This window comes from Pongo abelii, chromosome 3 (assembly GCF_028885655.2).
Source record: "Pongo abelii isolate AG06213 chromosome 3, NHGRI_mPonAbe1-v2.0_pri, whole genome shotgun sequence".
Classification (NCBI taxonomy): domain Eukaryota; kingdom Metazoa; phylum Chordata; class Mammalia; order Primates; family Hominidae; genus Pongo; species Pongo abelii.
This window is the reverse complement of record NC_071988.2, coordinates 127,476,059-127,497,420: the sequence shown is the minus strand read 5'-3', so window position 1 is coordinate 127,497,420 and position 21,362 is coordinate 127,476,059. Positions and strand designations below refer to the sequence as shown.

Sequence of the window (21,362 nt, the reverse complement as noted above, 5' to 3'; positions counted from 1 at the left end):
TATGTGAAAGCTCTATTAATAGCAATTTTCTTGAACCATGGAATGGGTAACTCCTGTAGCCAAAATCTATAGAATGAAACTAAATGTTTAATTGGTGTTATTTACATATTATCTTGCATGTGTGCCCTGAAAATGTTTTGATATCTAATATGACTGAAATTTTTCTCCCAAGATAAGATAGTTTAGCCATTAATAATTATACTCCTGTTTCTGAGTCAGGCTCAAAAGTCAATGAAAGATGAGCTGTGGTTTCTAATATTATTACAACCTTGGGAGAGATAGATCAGTGAGCAGTAGCCTTGCATTTGATGGACAAAGGTGAGGGTAAGATCAGGTCACTTGTTGGGCTTTTATCATTGCAACAATCTTCCTGCTCCCTGCATCCAACTCTTTTTATTTGCCCTGGCTGGGAAGAAGCATTGGCAAGGATTTACATAGAAAAATAATGCCCGAAGAGCAATCACAATACCCATATCTCTTACTAGCCGCAGACATCACAGCTGGAGAATGCCATGCCAAGAACAAGGGTGGGAGAGCAATGGGGTCCCCTTTCTATTTTTCTTTTTTTGAGACAGGGTCTCACTCTGTCACCCAGACTGGAGTGCAGTGGCACAATCTCAGTTCACCACAACCTCCGCCTCCCAGGCTCAAGCGATTCTTCTGCCTTAGCCTCCCTAGTAGCTGGGATTACAGGCATATGCTACCACCACCAGGCTTATTTTTGTATTTTTAGTAGAGACAGGGTTTCACCACGTTGGTCAGGCTAGTCTCAAACTCCTGACCTCAAGTGACCCACCTGCCTCGGCATCCCAAAGTGCTGATATTACAGGCACGAGCTACCACGCCCTGCTCCCCTTTCTATTTTTGTTCTCCATACTCATCAGATAGGCTTTTTGTTTTTGGTGGTGGTGGTGGGGGGAGTGTACCTTGAGTCACCTCGGGAGGACTGAGAAGACTACTCTGGATGGTAAACATTTTATAACAGATACCTAATTCCAGGGAGGTCAAGTCTCAGAGCAGAAGGATGAATGACATTAAGCTAGTGGGAGGGGTAAAAGGAGGTTATTCTAAGTACAGGGAACACCATGTAAAAAGCTCAGGGTAATAACATTAAAAAAATAAAATCATAATAAATAAAACAAATAATCTACACAGAAAATTACAAAATGTTTCTGAGTAATTAAAGGAGACCTAAACACATGCAAAGATATCTTCATAGATTATAAGATTCAGTCTTGTTAAGACATTCATTTTCCTCAAATTGATCTAAAGAGAACAGGCAATACCAAAAATCCCAGCAAGCTTTTTTGGTAAAATTTTAAAAAGAAATTGATAAGTCAATTCTACGATTTATCTGGGGTTACAATGGATCCAGAGAGCCAAAATAATCTAGAGAATGAAAAATAAAATTGGGAGACAAACTACCTGATTTCCCGATTTACTATAAAAGCTACAGCAATCAAAACAAACAGATTAATGGAAAAGACTAGAGAATTCAGAAATAGAACCATACATATAGATCAACTGACTTTCAACTGAGGTGCCAAGGCAGTTCAATGAAGAGAGGAAGGGATTTTTATTTAATGATGCTGAAACAACTATATATTCCTCAAAACCTACCTACCTTTATATGTGAGTTTGATTTGAGATCGATCATAGACCTAAATGTAATAAGCTAGGACCATAAAGTTTCTACAAAAAAAATCTTAGGAGAAATCTTATAACCTCAGAGTTGGTAAAATTTATTAGAAAGGACACAGAAAATATTAATCATTAAAGTAAAAGGGTAAATTAAATCTTCATCACAATTAAAACATTCATTATGAAAATAAGTAGGTAAGCCACAGACTGGAAAAAATATTCTCAGTGTGTTTACCTGACAATATTTAAGGGGAATATTCTATATCTGATTTCAGTGATGGTTGCATGTGTATATACAGTTGTCAAAACATCTCAAATGAATACTTAAAAATCTGTTATTGTATTGTATATAAATTAAACCTCAATTAAAATAAGAAAGTCCAGAATAAAAGAGCATGTTTTAGATAACAACACAAATGACTAAAATACTCAGGGCTAATGATTAATTTTTAAAAAATTTTATCCCAGAAAACACGATTCCAATATGTCTCCCACCCCCACCCATACTGCCCTGTAAAATATTCCTATATTTTAATCCATAGTGATGATCAATGATAGTGCTTTCTCCTCATGATACATGTTACACAGGGGTTGAAAACATTAAAATAAATCTCAAATGGAATAAATTGGGACATGTAAAATTTAAAGAATTAGCAGCATTGAGAAAGGATGCATCATTTGTCTTTTAAAATGTTGGCTGGCAGAAAAAGAATTTAGGTAAGCTTCCATATTCTGCACTCCTCACACCACTAAGTTTTACCCAGAAATATATCAATAAAAATGATTGACATCTGAATAACAAATCCTGTGACAACACATTGTAGTATTCCATAAAGAACATGGCCAGGTGAGGTGGCTCACACCTGTAATCTCAGCACTTTGGGAGGCTGAGGCGGGTAGATCACCTGAGGTCAGGAGTTCGAGACCAGCCTGGCCAACATGGAGAAACCCCATCTCTACTAAAATTACAAACAAAATTAGCTGGGCGTGGCGGCAGGTGCCTATAATCCTAGCTACTCGGGAGGCTGAGGCAGGAGAATAGAGAGGTTGTGGTGAGCCAAGATCGAGCCATTGAATTCCAGCCTGGGCAACAAGAGCGAAACTCTGTCTCAAAAAAAAAAAAAAAAAAAAAAAAAAAGCTTAACTAATTCTTTAATCTTTTTCTTCTAGATGATTTACTTCCACAGGCAAAACATTATGTCTTTTGCAACTCATCTTTGAATTGAAAAGAATCTAGGCCAAGGTCTTGAAAATACTGGATCCTCAATAATTACTTATAAACTTAAATGTATTAATCAATGTACTTATTGTTAAAATGTATGTCCAAATTCCACATTCCCATAATAGGAAATTTATGGCAATTATTTAATAATTTGAACCAGTGACGATCTCATGTGGTAATTGATGGGAAATTTATTTATTTATTTATTTGTTTATTAATTCATTCACTGATTTATTTTGAATCTAGGTCTCGCTTTGTCACCCAGGCAGGAGTGCAGTGGTGCTATCAAGGCTCACTGCAGCCTTGACTTCCTGGGCTCAAGTGATCCTCCCACCTCATTTTTTGGATTTTTTTGTAGCGCAGGCTGGTCTCAATATCCTGGGCTCAAATGATCCTCTCACCTTGGCCTCTCAAAGTGCTAGGATTATAGGCATGAGCCACCATGCCTGGCAGAAATATATTTAAAAGGAGTATATTAAATGCTATACAAGTTCAACTAACCCCAGCTTAAAAATAACTATACTATAATTACCTGACTAGATTTTTTTAAAGTGATAGAAAAAGTACAATTGCTAAAAATATAAAAAACAAAAAACTCCACTGAGTCTACTTTCAGTCCCCATGTGAATATCTAAATAAGTATAAAATAAAGGCTGTAAGTGCGCTGTTTTGAATTAAACATCACATTGGCAAGATCAGAGGAGCTTGTGAAGTGAGAAGGAAATTGTTATTCCTGTGATGGAACCTCCACTAGTATTATTCTTTTGGCAGCTGAGACTTCAGGGGATTCTCACTATGAAAACCAGCAGTCCTTTAATCACACATTGTAAGAGCATTTGTGATGCTTTGCAGGGAGCCTTTACTTCCAAGATTTCCCTGTTGCTTTCCCTCCTGAGCATAATAGGTTCAAGATGGCTAATGCTGTTTCCTAGTTATGCCAAGAACCTCCTGAATGCCACTGGGCATCCAACATGAAGACGGATGGCAAAATATCAAATGTGAATATCTCATTTTAAATGGGGACTCCCACAATCATGTTATTTTTGGGAGAGCAGTTCTCTGGCTCCATGGATATCACTTGAACGGAGTATCCACATTCTTCTGCAGCTCTTGCTCGATCCAGATCCACCAAGCACATGCACTGTTTTCCTGAAATACAGTCAAATGGTATCATGAGACACCCTTTCACTAGCAGGACAATTTCAGTTTGTTTAAGGGAATCTATACAGTGACAAAATCTGCAAGTACTATGGAGCATGCTTTGTACCCCTAAGTCTTGTTTAGTTTCTTTCAATTTAATCCTTGATCAATGTGGAAAGATGATGGTGACAAAAACATGGCACTTCATATATTTGCCTCTGCTAATAATTTAAAGAATGTTAACCTTTTCAGATATATTTATAAGCAAATCTCAAATTAGAGCCTCAGACGGTATTTCCTACTTTGGTTAAAAATACATTTAAAGACTTTTTCTCTGCTTTCCCTGTAAAACTACATTATCTGTAATGTTGTGGACAAAAAATTTGTTTTTAAGAATATTTAAAATAACATGCTGATTTAAGTGGTGTCTGAAAGACATTAACTTTTCCAGCTGAAGTTTTTTAGGGCTATGAGGAAGTGAGAAATAAAAAATATTTGAGAAAATTCTAAATTACATGCCTTTTATTTCAGGTGGAAATGTAATGTTGAGTGTAGTATACTCTTAATTTTCTGATCTCCTAAACCTCTATAAAATAGTGGTATTGCATTTCATTTACAATCTTTGGAAGACAAAAAGGGAAACCTGACTGGCAAGAAAAGCAGTTAATTTGTTTTCCTTTGGCAAACACAAACTTTAAAAGTAGCTTGGGAAAAATGATTTGGGGCTGAATATATTCAAAGCCATGATTTACTTTTATACTTTCAATTGCTCTAAATTCAATATATAAGCTTCCTCATCCTCCTGGAAAAAGATCACTGACTATGCAGAACTTCATTATATTTTTCCTAAACAACTATAATAATGCCTAAACATTGAATGACAGTGGAAACTGATAAACTAAAACAACTTCAGAAATGAAGACAGATCACCAAAATAGAAAAGTTCTATGAACAACAGAATCCTCAGAAAAAAACAGTGGAAGGTGAAATCAGTAGGTAAGAATTAGCAATGAGAGACTCACATTTAAAATGTTTATTTTGTACATTTTCCTTAAAAGGGCCCATCCCACAAAGAATAAACTGTGTTAGAAATGATATAAAAAGAGATATCTAGAATTCCATTTAGGCAAAATCATCCCTTCTTCATTAACAGCCTTATGGCTGACATTCTTTTTTTCCCCTTAAAATATTGTCTTTCCTTTAAGACATCTGTAAATGTTTCTCCCATCTACTTTTTAGTTTAAAATGAAACATTCTCTGTCAGAATGGGATGCTCTACATTCCTTAAGTACCCACCCAGGGTTTACATTGCAGCTTATTTACCCTTGGCTTTGATCCCAGTCCAGTTAATTTTTCCTTTTCCATTATGTAGAAGAATTTCATGTTTTCACATGTTGAAGTGTCTCTACAACTGAAATTTAGCCGCTGGTAGTCTACCTTTGTGGGCCTGGGGAGTTTCCTAAAAATGTTCACAGAACACAGGAATGGCCTGTGTAAAGCAGGATGTAGACGTGACAGCTTTCTCTCACTGTGATTCCCCGTTCTTCCCATTGCCAAATGCTCCCCCTGCCACTCTAGCAACTTCCCTGCCAGCTACTCCCCTTTAGTTTGATACCTAAAACACACATCTACCATGTACCCATCCATCCACCATACTAATTATGTCTTCATTGGATTGCTATCATTTGAATGTGTCCTCCAGAAAGCATGTGTTGGAAACTGAATCCGCAATGCAACAGTGTTAGGAAGTGGGGCCTAATGTGAGGTGATTAGGCCAAGAGGGTGGAGTGAATGAATTAATACCATTATCATGGTAGTGTGTTCATTATCTAGAGTGTGGGTTCCTTATAAAAGGACAAGTTCAGCCTTCTCTTGCTCTTTCTCTTGCCATGTGATGCCTTTCATCATGTTATGATGCAGGAAGAAGACCCTCACCAGATGCCAGCCCCTTGATCTTGGACTTCCTAGCCTCCAGAAATGTGAGCCAAATACAAATTTGTTCATTATGAATTACCCAGTCTATGGTATTGTGTTATAGCAGTGCAAAACAGACTAAGACATGGGTCTAGTGAGTGGAGTCTCATCAAATGTGTATTTGATTAATTCAGAGTGTTGGAGATGGGAAAAGGAGGAGCAAGAAAGAAAGGCATTGAAAGACAAAGAGGTTGCAGGCAGGAGAGAATGAGTTCTTTCCAAATGTTTAGGCTGCAGAGAGTGAGAAAGACAAGGAATCACTTACTCCTTGAGTCTCAGGTCTCAGGTCTCCAAGTGTGAGCATCTTGCTATGCTGCCTTTGATTTTAGAGTTTAAAGATAAGGATTTCTCATACAACTTGGTCTCTGAATGTAAGCTAACAGCTTCATCTGGTGCTCAGCCAAAGAAACAACAATCTGTTTTCTAGTATATCATGAAGGAAAAGGGGCTACATTGTAAATTTAGAGAAAAAATATGATGGTGTCCAATGTTGGGCTTCTCTGAATAATTTTAAGATTAGTTTTGACTGAACCCACTTATCTTAAACCCTGATATGACACCAGTATGCTGGGAAGCAGTAACTAAGGTGGACAAGAACTTCATGTCCAGAATCAAATAATTTGGGTTCATAGTTTAGCTCCATCATCTACCAGATGAAGGACCCCAGGCAAGCTTTTGTCTCAGTTTTCTTATCATTAAAATGTAAATAATAGTACCTACCCCATATGTATATTTGTAAGAATTTACCAAGATAACAGTCAAGAGCATTTAGCTCAGTGCTTAAATATTAACTGCTGTTATTAACTATTAACTGCTGTTATTCTTTTAAATGTGATTTCTTTTTCTAAAGTGAAGTCTTCAATAAATCAATTATTTATTAAACTTGAAATGTTTCTGTGGTCTCCCAACTTAGGTAATATTTAATATTGTCAAACAAATTCATCTGTGATAAATAATACACAAGTATCCTTTTTCCTGAGAAAGAAAACATTATCATCCCTGTGTATACATTTTATAATGTATCAATTTTGGTATACATAGTTGACTTTTTAATCTTTATTATTTTCTTTTATGGCTTTTGATAGATCTTGCAGTTTGTTCATAACAGTAAGATTTAATGTAAGAATTCTACTCAATGTACAAACGTTCAAAATACATTTAAAAGTACTAAAGTTAACCAAAATAGGATAAAATGTTATAGTTACAATACCCTTTTCAATATGAATTAAGTTTTTTTGGGAAGAACATATTCAGTTTCTCATTGAAAAATAGACATGTTGCTAAATTTTTCCCATATAGACTTGGTCCAATCATTCCCAGTCATATTGTACATAATACACTCAACAGCTGCTCTGTGAAAACACATACCTATGAGCCTTCGTTGGGGTGGGAGCTGGACAGCTGTCTGGTCTGCAAATCTGCACAGAATCATGTGTTCCTAAAAGAAAAAGCAATAGAATGTGGGTTTATTTTTATCTTCTGCTTCAAAGTTATAAAAACAACCACCAAAAAAACTACCTCATTTTTCTGGAGTTCAACATTGTTTAATCGAATAAAGTACTGCACAAATAGTACTTTTGAAAAAAGTAAACTTTCAGAAGATGGTACTTAATAATTTCTTCCCTTCAAGTACACTGTATTTTTTTGTTTTGTTTTGAGACAGTCTCGCCGTCTCCTAGGCTGGAGTGCAGTGGCGCAATCTTGGCTCACTGCAACCTTCATCTCCCAGACTCCTAGTGATTCTCATGCCTCAGCCTCCGTGTAGTTGGGACTATAGACAAATGCCACCACATTTGGCTAATTTTTTGTATTTTTGTATTTTTTTTTTTTTTCAGTAGAAACGGGGTTTCACCATGTTGGCCAGGCTGGTCTCGAACTCCTGGCCTCAGGTGATCCGCCCACCTCAGCCTTCCAAAGTCCTGTGATTAACAGGTGTGAGCCACCATGCCCAGCTGGCCCAGATGTAGTTCTTACGAACAGATGCACAGAAAATTCTCAGGGTCATTTTGCCCAGTTGCTTTTAGCTGAAATATAAAAATATGGTTACATTTTGCTATTATAATGTGTTAAATTAAAAGACCAAAAATTCACTTATATTTTTCTTTTATAAAATGTATTTGAAACTCTGGAATGTGGTTCCAGGCAGTCTTGCTAAGTGGCTTTTCTTTTCTTTCTTTCTTTCTTTTTTTTTTTGAGACGGAGTTTTGCTCTGTTGCCCAGGCTCGAGTGCAGTGGCACAATCTCGGCTCACTGCAACCTCCGCCTCCTGGATTCAAGCAATACTCCTGCCCCAGCCTCCTGAGTAGCTGGCACTACAGGCGCACGCCACCATGCTGGCTAATTTTTGTATTTATTTATTTTTTTTAGTAGAGACAGGGTTTCACCATGTTGGCCAGGCTGGTTTCGAACTCCTGACCTTGTGATCTGCCCGCCTTGGCCTCCCAAAGTGCTGGGATTACAGGCATGAGGTACCGCGCCTGGCCTGCTAAGTGGCTTTTCATTCTATCAGAGGAAAAGGAAGCAATGCAGATCACTGTGTGGCTTCTGTAGTTTTCTGGGATATCCAGCAGGGTGGTAGCTAGTTCTTGGCTTTTCCTGACTCTTACCTTCACTTAGTCCTTTTAGAGGAGAGAAGCCTGATTTCTTTCTCTCACTCCAAAAGGCTGCAGGAAGTGTATCCCTTTCTGCTTTAAAACAAACTGTAAAGATGGCCTGAGGTAAGGACCTGACTATTACTTCTGCTTAACAATCTTAGAAAAGAGTGCATTAATGAAAAAGAAAAGAAGGCTTTAAAAGCAGAGTTGATGATTTTGCACAGTACTCTTAAATCTGCATATAGTCAAAAGTGAGTGATTAGGCAGAGTCAAAATGAAGCAATGATCCCACGACAACTGTTCATTCAGAACAGCTGTTGTTTCTAAGTGTGTACATAATCTCACCTGTCAGCTTAGCAAACAGGTTAAACTCAGATTCATCATTTGTTCTTTAGTATTCTGTACATTAAAAATGGAAGCCTCCATTTTTAATAAGTGAAATGATTGTGGCAATGTTGGTTTTTTAAAAGGGATATCTTTGTCTCAACTTGTATGCTTTTAAAAAAACATTTTAATGCTCACTATAAAGTTTCATGACAATGGGTGAAAAACTAATAAAATGGTTTCAATTAATAACTTTAACTCGCCACAAACTAACAGGCATCAACGAAAGGAGAGAAGGATAATTTAGAATTACATGACTTGAAGAAACAGTGTGCACTTTGTCCTCATGGTGTTTGTAAATTAAGATTCATTTTATATAATGGTAATGTCAAGGCAATCGCAATCTCAGATAAGATTCAGTTCTCTTGTACTGATAAGTCTCACCATATTTTATTGGAATTATTTGTGTGTATGTTCTCTTTGGTCAAAATCAAGTTCTGAAAGGGCAAGGCACATGGTAGCTACTCAGTAAAGGTTGCTGTCTAAATTGAACTGTAGAGAAAAACACTTCCAAAGTGAGTCTCAAGATACTTTGGCACAAAGTTCTGAGGCCTTCAAAAGGCCAAGCAGCTTTTGTGGGTGTTGGAGAAAGAGTAGATAAAGGTTATGACTGGTGTACTGGGGAGTTTCTGCTTTCTGAAAGACTCTGTGTGCCCTGTCCCTACTGTAGAAATTTTACATTCTTTTCTAGCCAGGAGACCATGGGCAGCCTATCTCTTCACCACCCTTGATTTTTTCCATACATCCTTTCATTGTTTGGTTTAACTAGCATCACTCAAAGGAGGGATCAGAAACAGGGGTCTAGTTTTTGTTTTCCCAAGTTCTTTTTTCTTTTCTTTCCTTTTCCTTTCTTTTATTCTCCTCTCTTTCTTCTCTCCTCTCTCTCTCTCTTTTCTTGAGACAGAGTATCACTCTCTCACCCGGGCTGGAGTGGGAATGCAATGGCACAATCTCAGCTCACTGCAACCTCTGCCTCCTGATCTCAACCAATTCTCGTGCCTCAGCCTCCTGAGTAGTTGAGATTACAGGTGTGTGTCACCACACCCGACTGATTTTTGTATTTTTAGTAGAAACGGGGTTTCACCATGTTGGTCAGTCTGGTCTTGAATTCTGTTCTCAAGTGATCCGCCTGCCTTGGCCTCCCAAAGTGCTGGGTTTACAGGCGTGAGCCACTGCACCTGGGCTGTTTTCCCAATTTATTTTCTACTTTATTGGCATAGCCTCGTGAAAGAAAGGTGAGATGTTTTGAATGTTATGCAAATAAAGTTTCTTGGGTCCTAATGTTTCTTACAAAATCATACGGTTTCCTAAAATATGTAAGCTTTTAATCTAGTAGGTGAAGGCCAGCAATGTTGTGATTTTGGCTGAAAGCATGAACACTAAAAGTTCTCCCCTCTCCCTATCTGTGCATATTTGTACAGGGTGCGGGGTTGGTAGGAAGAGGGGAAGGTGTGAGTAGCACATAAGGTGGTAAGAGACAGAGCTGGAAGCGGGCATTTGAGTTAGAAAGCAGGAAGGAAGGAGATACAGCTGCTGATGTGGTAACAATGAACATTTTTAGGTCACTATACCTCAGTATATTTCAACTGTTGGATGGAAGAGAAAGTAAAAGTTCTAAAATATAGGGGCTGGTATATAAAATGAGACTATGTTTTTAGTGAGTCTGTGCAAAAAGTGGCATTAACTAAGAATCCAAATGAATTTGTCAACTTCTAATGGAATTATTTATATATTTTTCTCAAATATTATCATTTCTTAAATTGTATTATATCATGCTATTGACCAGTTAATTGGATAGTGGTGATGTTTAGGAAGCTAGAAACTGTTTTGATCAGATTGGTGACTAAAAACTATATATGTTCTGACTACTTTTGGAAGACAATTCTCTGTGGGTCTCTTGTGTTTCTTCATGTTTTACGAGCAGAGACACTGACTGTCTTTGTTCCAGACCAGTGGTCAGCAAGGTTTGGCCCACAGGCCAAGTCTAGCCTATGACCAGTTTTTGTGTGGCTTGTGAGTTAAGAAAGTTTTTATATTTTTAAAGAGTTGTAAACCAACAACAAAAACAAAAAGAATGTCAAGGACATTGAGAAGAATACTTGGAGATTTGTTGTGGCCAGCATAGCCTAAAATAGTTACTATCTGACCTTTTACAAAAGAATTTTCCTCTGTTATAGATTATCTTTTCAAGCACGTTTGCAGAGTAAATAGCCTTGGAAAATATATAGTTTCTCCCTCTGGAACAAAAGGGCAGGTGGTACTTGGCCCATTTGCTTCTGCCCTGTGGGAATTGGGCCGTAGAGAGTCAGTGTGAAACAATGGTATTGTGGCTACCACTATTGCCATGAGCAACAAACTGTCTTTTGTCTCTGACTTAGGGGTCTCATATCTTCTGCCAGCATCCACTGGGCAGGCTAACTTGTTGTTAGACTGCAAGTAGAGTTAAAATCTCAGACCCTTCACAAATCTTGTTACCTACTTGAAGAGCTAATCTGGATTTGCAAAAGAGAGAAAAAGAAACCCATGTTAGACATTCGTGAGTTATTCAATTATAACTATAGATTATTTACTCCACTAGAAATATGAGAGGGAAAAATATAAAGGATAAAAAGTGTATTAGGATGACATCTAGATCTTTTTAAGGTTACCTTGTATGATAAAGTTTTCTTGAATTGTTCACTGAAACAGAAAAAAAAGGAATTAGTCATCATTCCAAATATTAAGAGTAAGATAATCTTGAAGAAACTAAATTATATAAAAATATGCTTTGTATGTAAAAAGCATAAAATGCTATGGTGAAGTAAAAACTATGCCAGTTTGAAATGTTTTTATAAAAAGACAGAAAAGCATATCATCAATATGTTATTAATTTTAAGAAATCTATTCCACAGATTGTTTACACTGTTAGAGAAGTACATTTTTTGTCTCTATCCCTCATGGGAACACTAAGATTCAGGTGTTTTAACATGTGGGTTTTACTGTTATTCAGATGTGGCACAGCCAACAGATCAGGAGAGGACTGCCATTGAAAAGATACTTTATTACTCACAGTTCCCCAAGAAGAAGGCATATTACTCACATGCCATGTGATGAAGAGCCACATGGGGAAACACCAGTACAGGTCAGGAGGCAGAGGTTTCCATGGGAAGAAAAAGGTGACGTAAGCAGGCTTGGGAGTGGCTAGTTTGAATAATTTCAGTGAACTTAGGCATAGGGCTGGTCCTACTTGTTTGATATCTGGCCCTAAGGTAGTAGGGCAGGGGGATAGTGGCCTGGAAGTAATAAGAGCTTGATAAAAGTAGTAAGGGCTCTGGGTTGGTTGGTTTACTTATGCAAGGTATGCTTGTTGATAAGACCTTTACTATCTCTAGGAATTGGCTAGCCCTGGGAGGAACAGTCTCTCTAGGATCAGCAAATAGTAAAACATCAGAAAATTTAAAAAGGCATGATTAATACATCAGGAAATCATTGTTGTCACAGCTAATAAAGATAAACATACATTCCATAAACATTGTCTTTTATTAATGCTATAACCTTCACTCTGAAGTCATTCAAAAACATTGACTTACACGTTTGATACTAAATTTATTAGTGCCAATTAGTTTGTTTGAAAAGAGTACTTCTTTCCATGTACTGTAGAAACAGTATGCTATTTATAAATTCCCAACTGTATTTTTGGTGATTGAGATAGGTCTTAGTCACAAAGAAACTTTCTAAAGATATCAGTTCAAAGGACAAGGGAGGACAAATGTCAGTAAATCTACATAGGTGTGAAAAAGACAGGAAGTGGTAGTAACATACTGTAAAGGCCACCAAAAGTTGAGGCTGAGCCCAGGCACTGTGGTGACCTGGCCAGGTGTGTGTGCACTCAAGGTGGTGCTGACATGCCAGCCCCCACCCCTGCCTCAGCCCCCAGAGCATGAGATGGACACCAAGGGGGGACTGAGGGCAGCTTGATATGGGCCGGCAGGCACCCCTTGGAACAAACAGCCTGGATGCCATGGGCACCATGGATGGCAGGTTGATGGCAACAGGAGGCAGACAGGCTCCTAGGTAGAAAGGGGCAGATCTCTGGTGAAGCCCCACCATCAACCCAGGACGGGCCCGAAGCCTGGGGTCCAGGCTGCCAGCTCCGTGGACCAAAGTGAGAACTTAGAGTGCTTTTTCGACGCCCACCCGTGGCTACCCATGGACCAATCAGCATGCACTTCCTTCCCTCTGGAGTCCATAAAAACCCTGGACTCTGCCAGACTTAGGCAGACAATGGATGACCTGCCTGCAGAAAGAAGCTACCCACTCTGGATCTCTTCTCTGCTGAGGGTTGCAGAGATGAGATGAGATGAGATGACCTGCCTGCAGAGAGCAGCTACCCACTGCGGGTCTCCTTCCACCTGAGAGCTGAGTAGACATTGGGATGACCTGCCTATGGAGAGAAGCTACCCTCTGTGGGTCTCCTCTCGGTTGAGAGCTGAGCAGACATTGGGATGACTGTCTGTGGAGAGGAGCTACCCACTTTGTATCTCCTGAGAGCTGTACTGTCGCTCAATAAAGCACCTCTTTGCCTTGCTCATCCTCCAATTGTCTGTGTACCTCATTCTTCCTGGATTTGGGACAAGAACTCAGGACCTGCCAAATGGCAAGACTAAGAGTTGTAACACAAACAGGGCTCACATGCCCCCCTGCCCCGAAATACACCCACTCGCCATGTTGCAAGCATGAGAAGGAGAGAAGAGAGGAGAGAAGAGATGCGGCTCTTCAGGGAGCCCAGTCATAGGAGCTCCCTGAGCCAGGGCTGTGACATCCTCTGAGGGGCTCTGCGGCTCCTGGCGTTTCCAAGCTTCTGGTTGCCACTGCGTTCCCTAGTGCTCAGAGTGGAAGCTGCTTGCAGTACACCTGGTCCAGCTGCAGCCTCGAGGGAGCCAGCACCCATGCTGGTGCCTGGAGATGCCTGCCCCACAGCAACCAGCATGCCTGGCTGTGTGAAGTGGCCGGACCCTGTGCTTGCTCATTCATGTACCCCTCACCACTCTGTACCTGGCTCACCCTTGGCAGGTGTGGGATCTGGGCTGGTAGTGCAAGCCAAGAGCAGCCTGCCAGGATGAGTGAGCAGAATGAGCCCAGTGGGCCCAAGCAAAACTCAGGCAAACATTCCACCAACCACAGAGGTTCCAGCTGGCAAAGCGACACCCCAAGGATCCTGTGACATTACTACCATTATTAGCAACAGTTCACATTTATTGAATACTTATTCTTGCCACTTCTAAAGGCTTTACACATATCATTAAATTTTCACAAAAACCTTGAGGTAGTTATTATCATAACCCTCATTTTGTAGACAAGAAAACTAAGGCAAAAAGAGTTTAAGTAATTTGCCTTATAAAATGATAAGGAGCTAGTATTTTCCCCCAGGCACTATACTTCCAGGTCCTAAACACTTTACTATACTTGACTGCCTCTCATAGACATTATGTACGGTTACAGTTTTAAATTTATTTGGAAATACAGAGAGAAGCGCTAAAGCCAATAGACTTCTAGTTGCCTGTCTCCTGGATAGCCTTGCTTCTAAATTTCAGCAAAAAGTGGATCCAGGGGAAAAATCAGGGACAAACATAAAGGAGTTCTTCTCTTCCTTATACAATTTATAAACAATATTTGGCATTGTGGAAAGAAGAAATGAGCCAAAAATTAAGTCATTGCAACTTTATATCAAACAAGTTTTGTGTCCTGGCTTATACCCATGTTGGTGTCTTATGTAGAACACTGAATTTCTCACCTTTTTGGAAAATTGAACTTTGAGGTGTTCTGAATGAAACCATAACAGCAAGGGCATGTGACGAAGGAAGCCCGTGTTTTGATACAGTGCTCAATCACCATGTCTGTTGCCACTCCACAAGCATGCAATGCTACCTACAAAATAAAACCAGGCCTTAGCACTAAGTTCCCTCTTAACTCACAGTGCAATTTTCATGCCTTTTAAATAGTTCTCATTTGGCCATACCAAAGGACTACTTAGCTACACATATCAATTAATTATGAAAACTAAGCAAGTTTGAAAGGTTACAAACGGAATATTGCAAATAAAGCATAAGATTCATTCAATGGAAAATTTGATGCAATTTTAGTGTGGAAAAATTAACACAAGTGTTTATCTAAACTATAGCATCGTTCCAGGAACACTAGATTCGAAACGAGAATTTAGAGTCTATTACTCTGGTTACCTGTGTAACCCTGAGCCACTTAAAATTTAGCTTCTTTGGGCCTTAATCTCTTCAACTATAAATGATGCTTAACAATACTGATATATCACAATGCTGTTGCAAAAATTAAATAAAAATGTATTTGAAAACACTTCCTCAAATGCCACATTAATATAATCTAATCAGGGCTGTATTAAAACTAACTGAATCATATCATGTAGTACCTTTTAAGATGTTTTCACATAATAACAATCCTTAACATTGAATGATGAGTTACAGGAACTATTTTCAATGAGTGTATTTTAAAAGGATTGAATGAAATTATGAATTAGAATACTAAGTGGGGCTTCAATAACTCATAAAAATAACTCAAAATGATTTTTAAGTGTTTTTAAAACACATATCCTTAAGTATATCTATACTTACTATATCTATACTTACTATAATCTTACTACAAATGAGATAATTATGAAAATTCTTAGGCCAAATAAAGCCTAAATAGGACTCTGAGTGAAAATTAGATGTGGGGATTCTAAAAGATGAATAACCTGTACTGGATTTTGACAAAAAACACCAAAAAAACCCCTCACATCTCCATTTCATCCTGAACAGACATAAATTGTAATGAATTATAATCTCCCCTCACCAACTTCAGGGTAGGGAGGGGCTCTCAGGGTAAAGAGGAGATTTTCTGTAAATTTTAGAACCTTTTTTTTTTGAGACAGAATTTTGCTCTTGTTGCCCAGGCTGGAGTGCAATGGCACGACCTCGGCTCACCGCAACCTCCGCCTCCCGGGTTCAAGCAATTCTTCTGCCTCAGCCTCCCGAGTAGCTGGGATTACAGCATGTGCCACCACGCCCGGCTATTTTTGTATTTTTAGTAGAGATGGGGTTTCACCATGTTGGTCAGACTGGTCTCGAACTCCCGACCTCAGGCGATCCGCCCACCTTGGCCTCCCAAAGTGCTGGGATTACAGGCATGAGCCACCGCGCCCAGCGAAAGTAAAATATTATAAACCAGATGCCCCCTTTGAACTGGAAAGCTAAAAACAATACAAACAATACTCTACCAGGAAGAGGAAAGCAAGATCTCTGTTCTTAATCCTAGTCCTGAATTCCTCCTCCTCCTTCTAGACCTACATGAGCCACATAGAAGTCAACAATCTCCATGTTGCTGTCATTCCACCTTCCTTGTTTCACTCTGAAAACAGCCTAGGAAGGCTGGTATCCAGTAAAGGCAGCAATAACTACAGGGAATGGGAAAGTAAATAACCTTGATTTCTCATCTGCTCCTTTTAGTCAGCTTTTCAGAGTAAAAAACAGGCTAATCCTTATTTTCATGACTAGTTGGAGAAAATTTCATAGTAAAAATTATAGACACATCTTCCCCTGGAGGGAAAGCAAACTGACATTTACTGAGTGTTTATGTGCTGGCACTATGCTATGCTGGGTGATGGCACTCAGAACTATGCTCACAACATCCCTGAAAGACTTTATTATCTCCAATTTAGATGCGAGGAAATGAAGTCTTGGGAAATTAAGAACTTGCCCACAACAAAACAGCTACTGAGGGGCAGGATGCTGACCTCAAAGCCTGACGCCATGTATCAGGCGGCTTCTCTACAAAACCTCTTCAGGCTCTGAGCAAAAAAGAGTTTAGAAAATGTACTTTTATAAGTCTCTCTTTACTTAGGTTCACATTCCTTTCACTACATGCAAAAAAGTGAGTTTATTTCCTTCATTTAAACAAAATAAGTAACTTGAATAACTATTTATATAATAGTTTATAGATAATGTAATAATTGTCTACTAATAATAGGTTTTCGGTCGAAAAGGTTTTACTGCATCACATACTCCTAGTTTTCACTGTTATCAAATGAAACTCAGAAATAACAGGCAAATAATGAAGAGAGATACAGACCAAAAAAACCATTGGATATGGAAATTTATCATACAATAAAGGTGGTATTTCAAACCAGGGAGAAAAGATGGACTTTTTAATACGTAATGTTTGGTTAACCAGACAGCCATATAAAAAAATAAAAATTAGATCTTTTCCTCTCATCACACATAGGAAATAAATTTTGAATGCATTAGAGATTTAAAATGCAATAAATATGAGTAAATTCCTGCACAACCAAGGGGAATGGGAAGTAATTCCTAACTAAGCTAAAAATCTACATGCAATAAGGGGTAAGGTTAATAAATCTGACAAAATAAAATTTATTTTTATTTATTTATTTATTTTTGAGATGCAGTTTCACTCTTGTCACCCAGGCTGGAGTGCAACGGTGTGATCTCGATTCCCTGCAACCTCTGCCTCCAGGGTTCAAGCAATTCTCCTGCCTCAGCCTCCCAAGTAGCTGGGATTACAGCTGCCTGCCACCACACCCAGCTAATTTTTGTATTTTTAGTAGAGACTGGCAGAAAACCAAACCATAAGTAAAAAGACAAATGACAAAGTAGGGAAAGGATTGACAACTTACAGCACAAACAAAAGGCTTATATTCTTAATATATAACAAACTTCTAAGAAGAAAGAAAAAGCCCAATAAAGTGAGAGTAAAATGAGCAAGAGATGTGAACACACAAAAACAAGCAGAGTTCTTAAACAAAAATTGGTCAATATTGCTCCAAGTAAGAGAAATAATTGTAATTTTTTTTTAACAAAGAGCCAAGATTTAAGCTCAATGTGTCTGACTCCAAACTTCTTTTTTTAGTTCTCTATGCTCTATTTACTCTTTTCTTTAGATATGTAAGTAAACAGGGAGTCACTGACTGGACTTCTAGACCTAGCCCCCACATTAACTTGCTAGGTCACTCTTCCTTTCTTGTGGCCTCAAATTCTCTACCTGTAAAAGGAGAAGGTTGAACTGAATGATCTCTAAACTTGCCCCAGCCCAATCATTCTCTCTGGCGTTGCTTTTCGAAGAAGGATTCTTAACTATAGATACCTTAGACAGAGAAGCAGGCTAGTCCCACCTGTGTACTCTTGTTTCCCCTCTTTTAAAACTTTCATACAATATTATAGGTAATCAGCTTTAAAATTCAAATAATGCTAAAAGGTATGCAATTATATTAAAAGTCCCTTTTTTGTACACACTGCCACACCACTGAAAGAAAATCTGTGTACCAAAGTCAATGCTGTTCAATTCATTGGTTTACTTCCTGAAAATCTGTTTTTCTATATGATGAATGTATATTGATATCTCTTGATTTGTAAATATTAGACATTATTTATTATCTTTCTACTAGGAGACAAGAGCTTTTGGCTTTTTTTTGGCACATTTATACACTATCTTCCCTTTTTCCATCTTTGACTGCCGAGGGAAGTGTGCTGGGTATCAGGCTTTCTGCTTGTTTTTTTAACATCCAAGTCGTTCCCTACTCAAAAGCTCTGCAAAATGCTCTACAATGTAATTTTCCACTGTTTGAAAACTTTCAAATAATTGGTCAGCTCCATTTTTCTTTCCTAGAGACATCTTTCCTGGGCTTTCTGACGTTTTACTAAAATATGGACTCAATGCTTTCTAGGCCTGTTGCCCAGCTCTTGCCCTAAGACTTCCCTCTCCCATGATACTAAAAATTTTTCTCTTGTATTGGATACCACTTAATCCTTTTCTTATTTACTTTATATTTTAATGAAGCACATTATCTAGTAGCTTGCTGAAAAGGGGTATGTACAATGTACATTTTATTGAGATCTTGACTGTCGAATTTTTCTTTATTTTACTTTTTTTTACTAGATTGATGGATTAGCTATAGAATTTTAGATTCTATAGAATTTAGATTAGCTATAGAATTTTAGATTAGAAGTTTTCTGTTAGAATTTTTGAGATATTGTTTCACTGTCACTGAGCCTTCCACACTACTATTAAGAAGTGTGATAGCATTTTGATTCTAAATTATTGTATATCACTATTTTTTTTTCCCTCTGTGGAAACAGATGGGAAAATCTGTTCACCCTTGGTGTTCTGAAATTTCACAATGTGCCCTGGCTTAGGCCATTTTGTAAGCTAACTTTATCAAGAGAAATGCATTCTTAATTATTAACACATTTTCCTGTATTTTCTTTGATGTTTTCCTCCCCACCATTTACCAGTTTTCTTTTTCTGGTCCTGCTATTACTGAGGTATTTGATTCCTGGACTAAATCTCTAATTTAAAAAATTTGCTTCTTTCCAGTTTCATTTCTTCTTCTTCTTTTTTTTTTTTTAAGTTCTATTTTTTTCAAGTGGTATCCTATACTTCTTTAAGAAAATACTTTATCTCTTAATTTTTAATTTGTTTTCAATTTTGACTAACATATTTTTATTTTTCAAGACGTCCTTTCTTGTTCTCTGATCATTCCCTCTTTTTCTTTTTTATTATATCCTTGTTTCACCAATGTATTATCTTCTCTAGTCTCTCCCTGACTAAGACCCTTTATTATGTTTGTTGCTTTGGTCTTGATATGGTTTGACTATGTCCCTACCCAAATCTCATCTTGAATTGTAGCTCCCATATTTCCCACGTGTCATGGAAGGTACCCAGTGGGAGGTAACCGAATGATGGGCGTGGGTCTTTCCCATGCTGTTCTCATGAGAGTGAGTAAGTCTTATGAAATCTGATCGTTTTATAAAGGGGAGTTCCCCCACACACGCTCTTGCCTGCCGCCATGTAAGACGTGACTTTGCTCCTCATTCGCCTTCCTCCATGATTGTGAGACCTCCCTAGCCATGTGGAACTGTGAATCAATTAAACCTCTTTTCTTTATAAATTACCCAGTCTTGGGTATGTCTTTATTAGCAGTGTGAGAACAGACTAATACAGGTCTCTATCTTCCATTTTGGAAGTTTTCCATGTTTGGTATTCCTTTAGCTGTTTATATTAAAGAGTAAACCACTAAAAAGTTGATTGGAAGTTCTGAATGAAAGAGTAAGGCTTTGAAAACTGGTGGGCTTCACTACTGATTGGGTGATCAAAAAGCCTGGACAGGTGCCTTTCTTTTTTTTTTTTTAAATTATAGCTGCAGTATCTGTAGTTCTTTTCTCTGGGGACAGTTCTGCTTCTACAGAGGGGAATCTTTTAATCCTGGTGATTGTAGAAATGATCCTGGTTTCTGTGGTTCTGGAATTAGGAGGCAGATGGGTAGGGAAGAGATCTATCCTTCAGTATGCAGATTCTCATTTAGTTCTTATTCTTGGTATGGCACATCACCATTGCCCTTCTCTATGCCTGATATCTCTATACTTGGTGCCTCTCTGGTTCAGTTTCTTCTATAGAATAAACTTCCTGTCTCTCTTAGGAGTTGGGGTGAGGTAGTTTCTTGTTTACAACAAGATGAGAGCAGGAATCTTGTCTCTAATATTTTTAATTAAACACGATTTCAGTCCCTCCCTATTCATTTCCTCTGAGGTTTCTGATGTTCTGAATTCCTAAACTTTTCTGGGATTCTGTGGGAGCAAAGTGGTTTGTGTCCTGATAGCCTTCTTGCCACTCTGCCTGGCATGCATTTAAATTTTATCTTCCTTCTCCTCTACTCAATAACTTACCAGTTTTCTTCAATCTGCTTTTCATCTTCACACTTCATATTGTGATTCAAGTTATAGAATGTTGACTATAGCTTCATCATAGAGTTTGATTTTTCTGATTCTTGTTCTTGTTATTTGGGGGTCTGAACTTTTTTGGGGAGAAGCGGGGTTGAAATACCTCTATCTGCTATTTCCATCTCAGAAGTCCCCTATTTTGCCTTAATGATTTTTAAAAAGCGTGCCTGCAGAATATATAATTTCTCAAGGTCCTTATCTTTTAAAACAAGGATTATATAATTACTCATCAAAAATGTTACCGAATTACAGTCTATAATTGCACATGCTTCTTTTAATTGTACACTAACATACATACATAAATAGAAATGAGCTTATAATTAAGTAGTCAGCACTTATGAGTCATAAACAATAATTAAAAATTATATTGTGGGCAAAATAGCAAAAAGCAAATACCAATAACTAGAAAATAAAACTTTTGAGATTTTCATATACATGTTGATGATCAGAAACGATTCACCAATACTGTTAGAAATCAGTACCTTATCATCTGGTTGAAATGACTGTTTGTTATTGTTGAAATTTTCCAACTAAACATGTTGGTGGCAGGCTGTTTAGCCTTGATACAGTTTTTGGTTTTAATGCAAAATGAGCATTTTTCCGTAGTCTTGACCCTTTATGTAA

General features: G+C 38.0%; 1 protein-coding gene across 3 annotated transcripts in view; it reads right to left on the bottom strand.

Annotated features, from left to right (window-relative positions):
• Nucleotides 1-1,718: 1,718 nt before the first annotated feature.
• Nucleotides 1,719-21,362, bottom strand: part of GSTCD (glutathione S-transferase C-terminal domain containing) — a 141,478-nt gene continuing 121,834 nt past the window's right edge. For all 3 annotated transcript variants that reach the window (XM_009240235.4, XM_009240236.4, XM_054554236.2), the window contains exons 9-12: nt 14,729-14,862; nt 11,604-11,634; nt 7,346-7,415; nt 1,719-4,012 (exon numbers count right to left, since the gene is read on the bottom strand). In XM_009240235.4, coding sequence (XP_009238510.3) covers nt 3,876-4,012; nt 7,346-7,415; nt 11,604-11,634; nt 14,729-14,862 — 372 coding nt within the window. In that variant the 3' untranslated portion in view covers nt 1,719-3,875. The remainder of the gene's footprint in view (nt 4,013-7,345; nt 7,416-11,603; nt 11,635-14,728; nt 14,863-21,362) is intronic.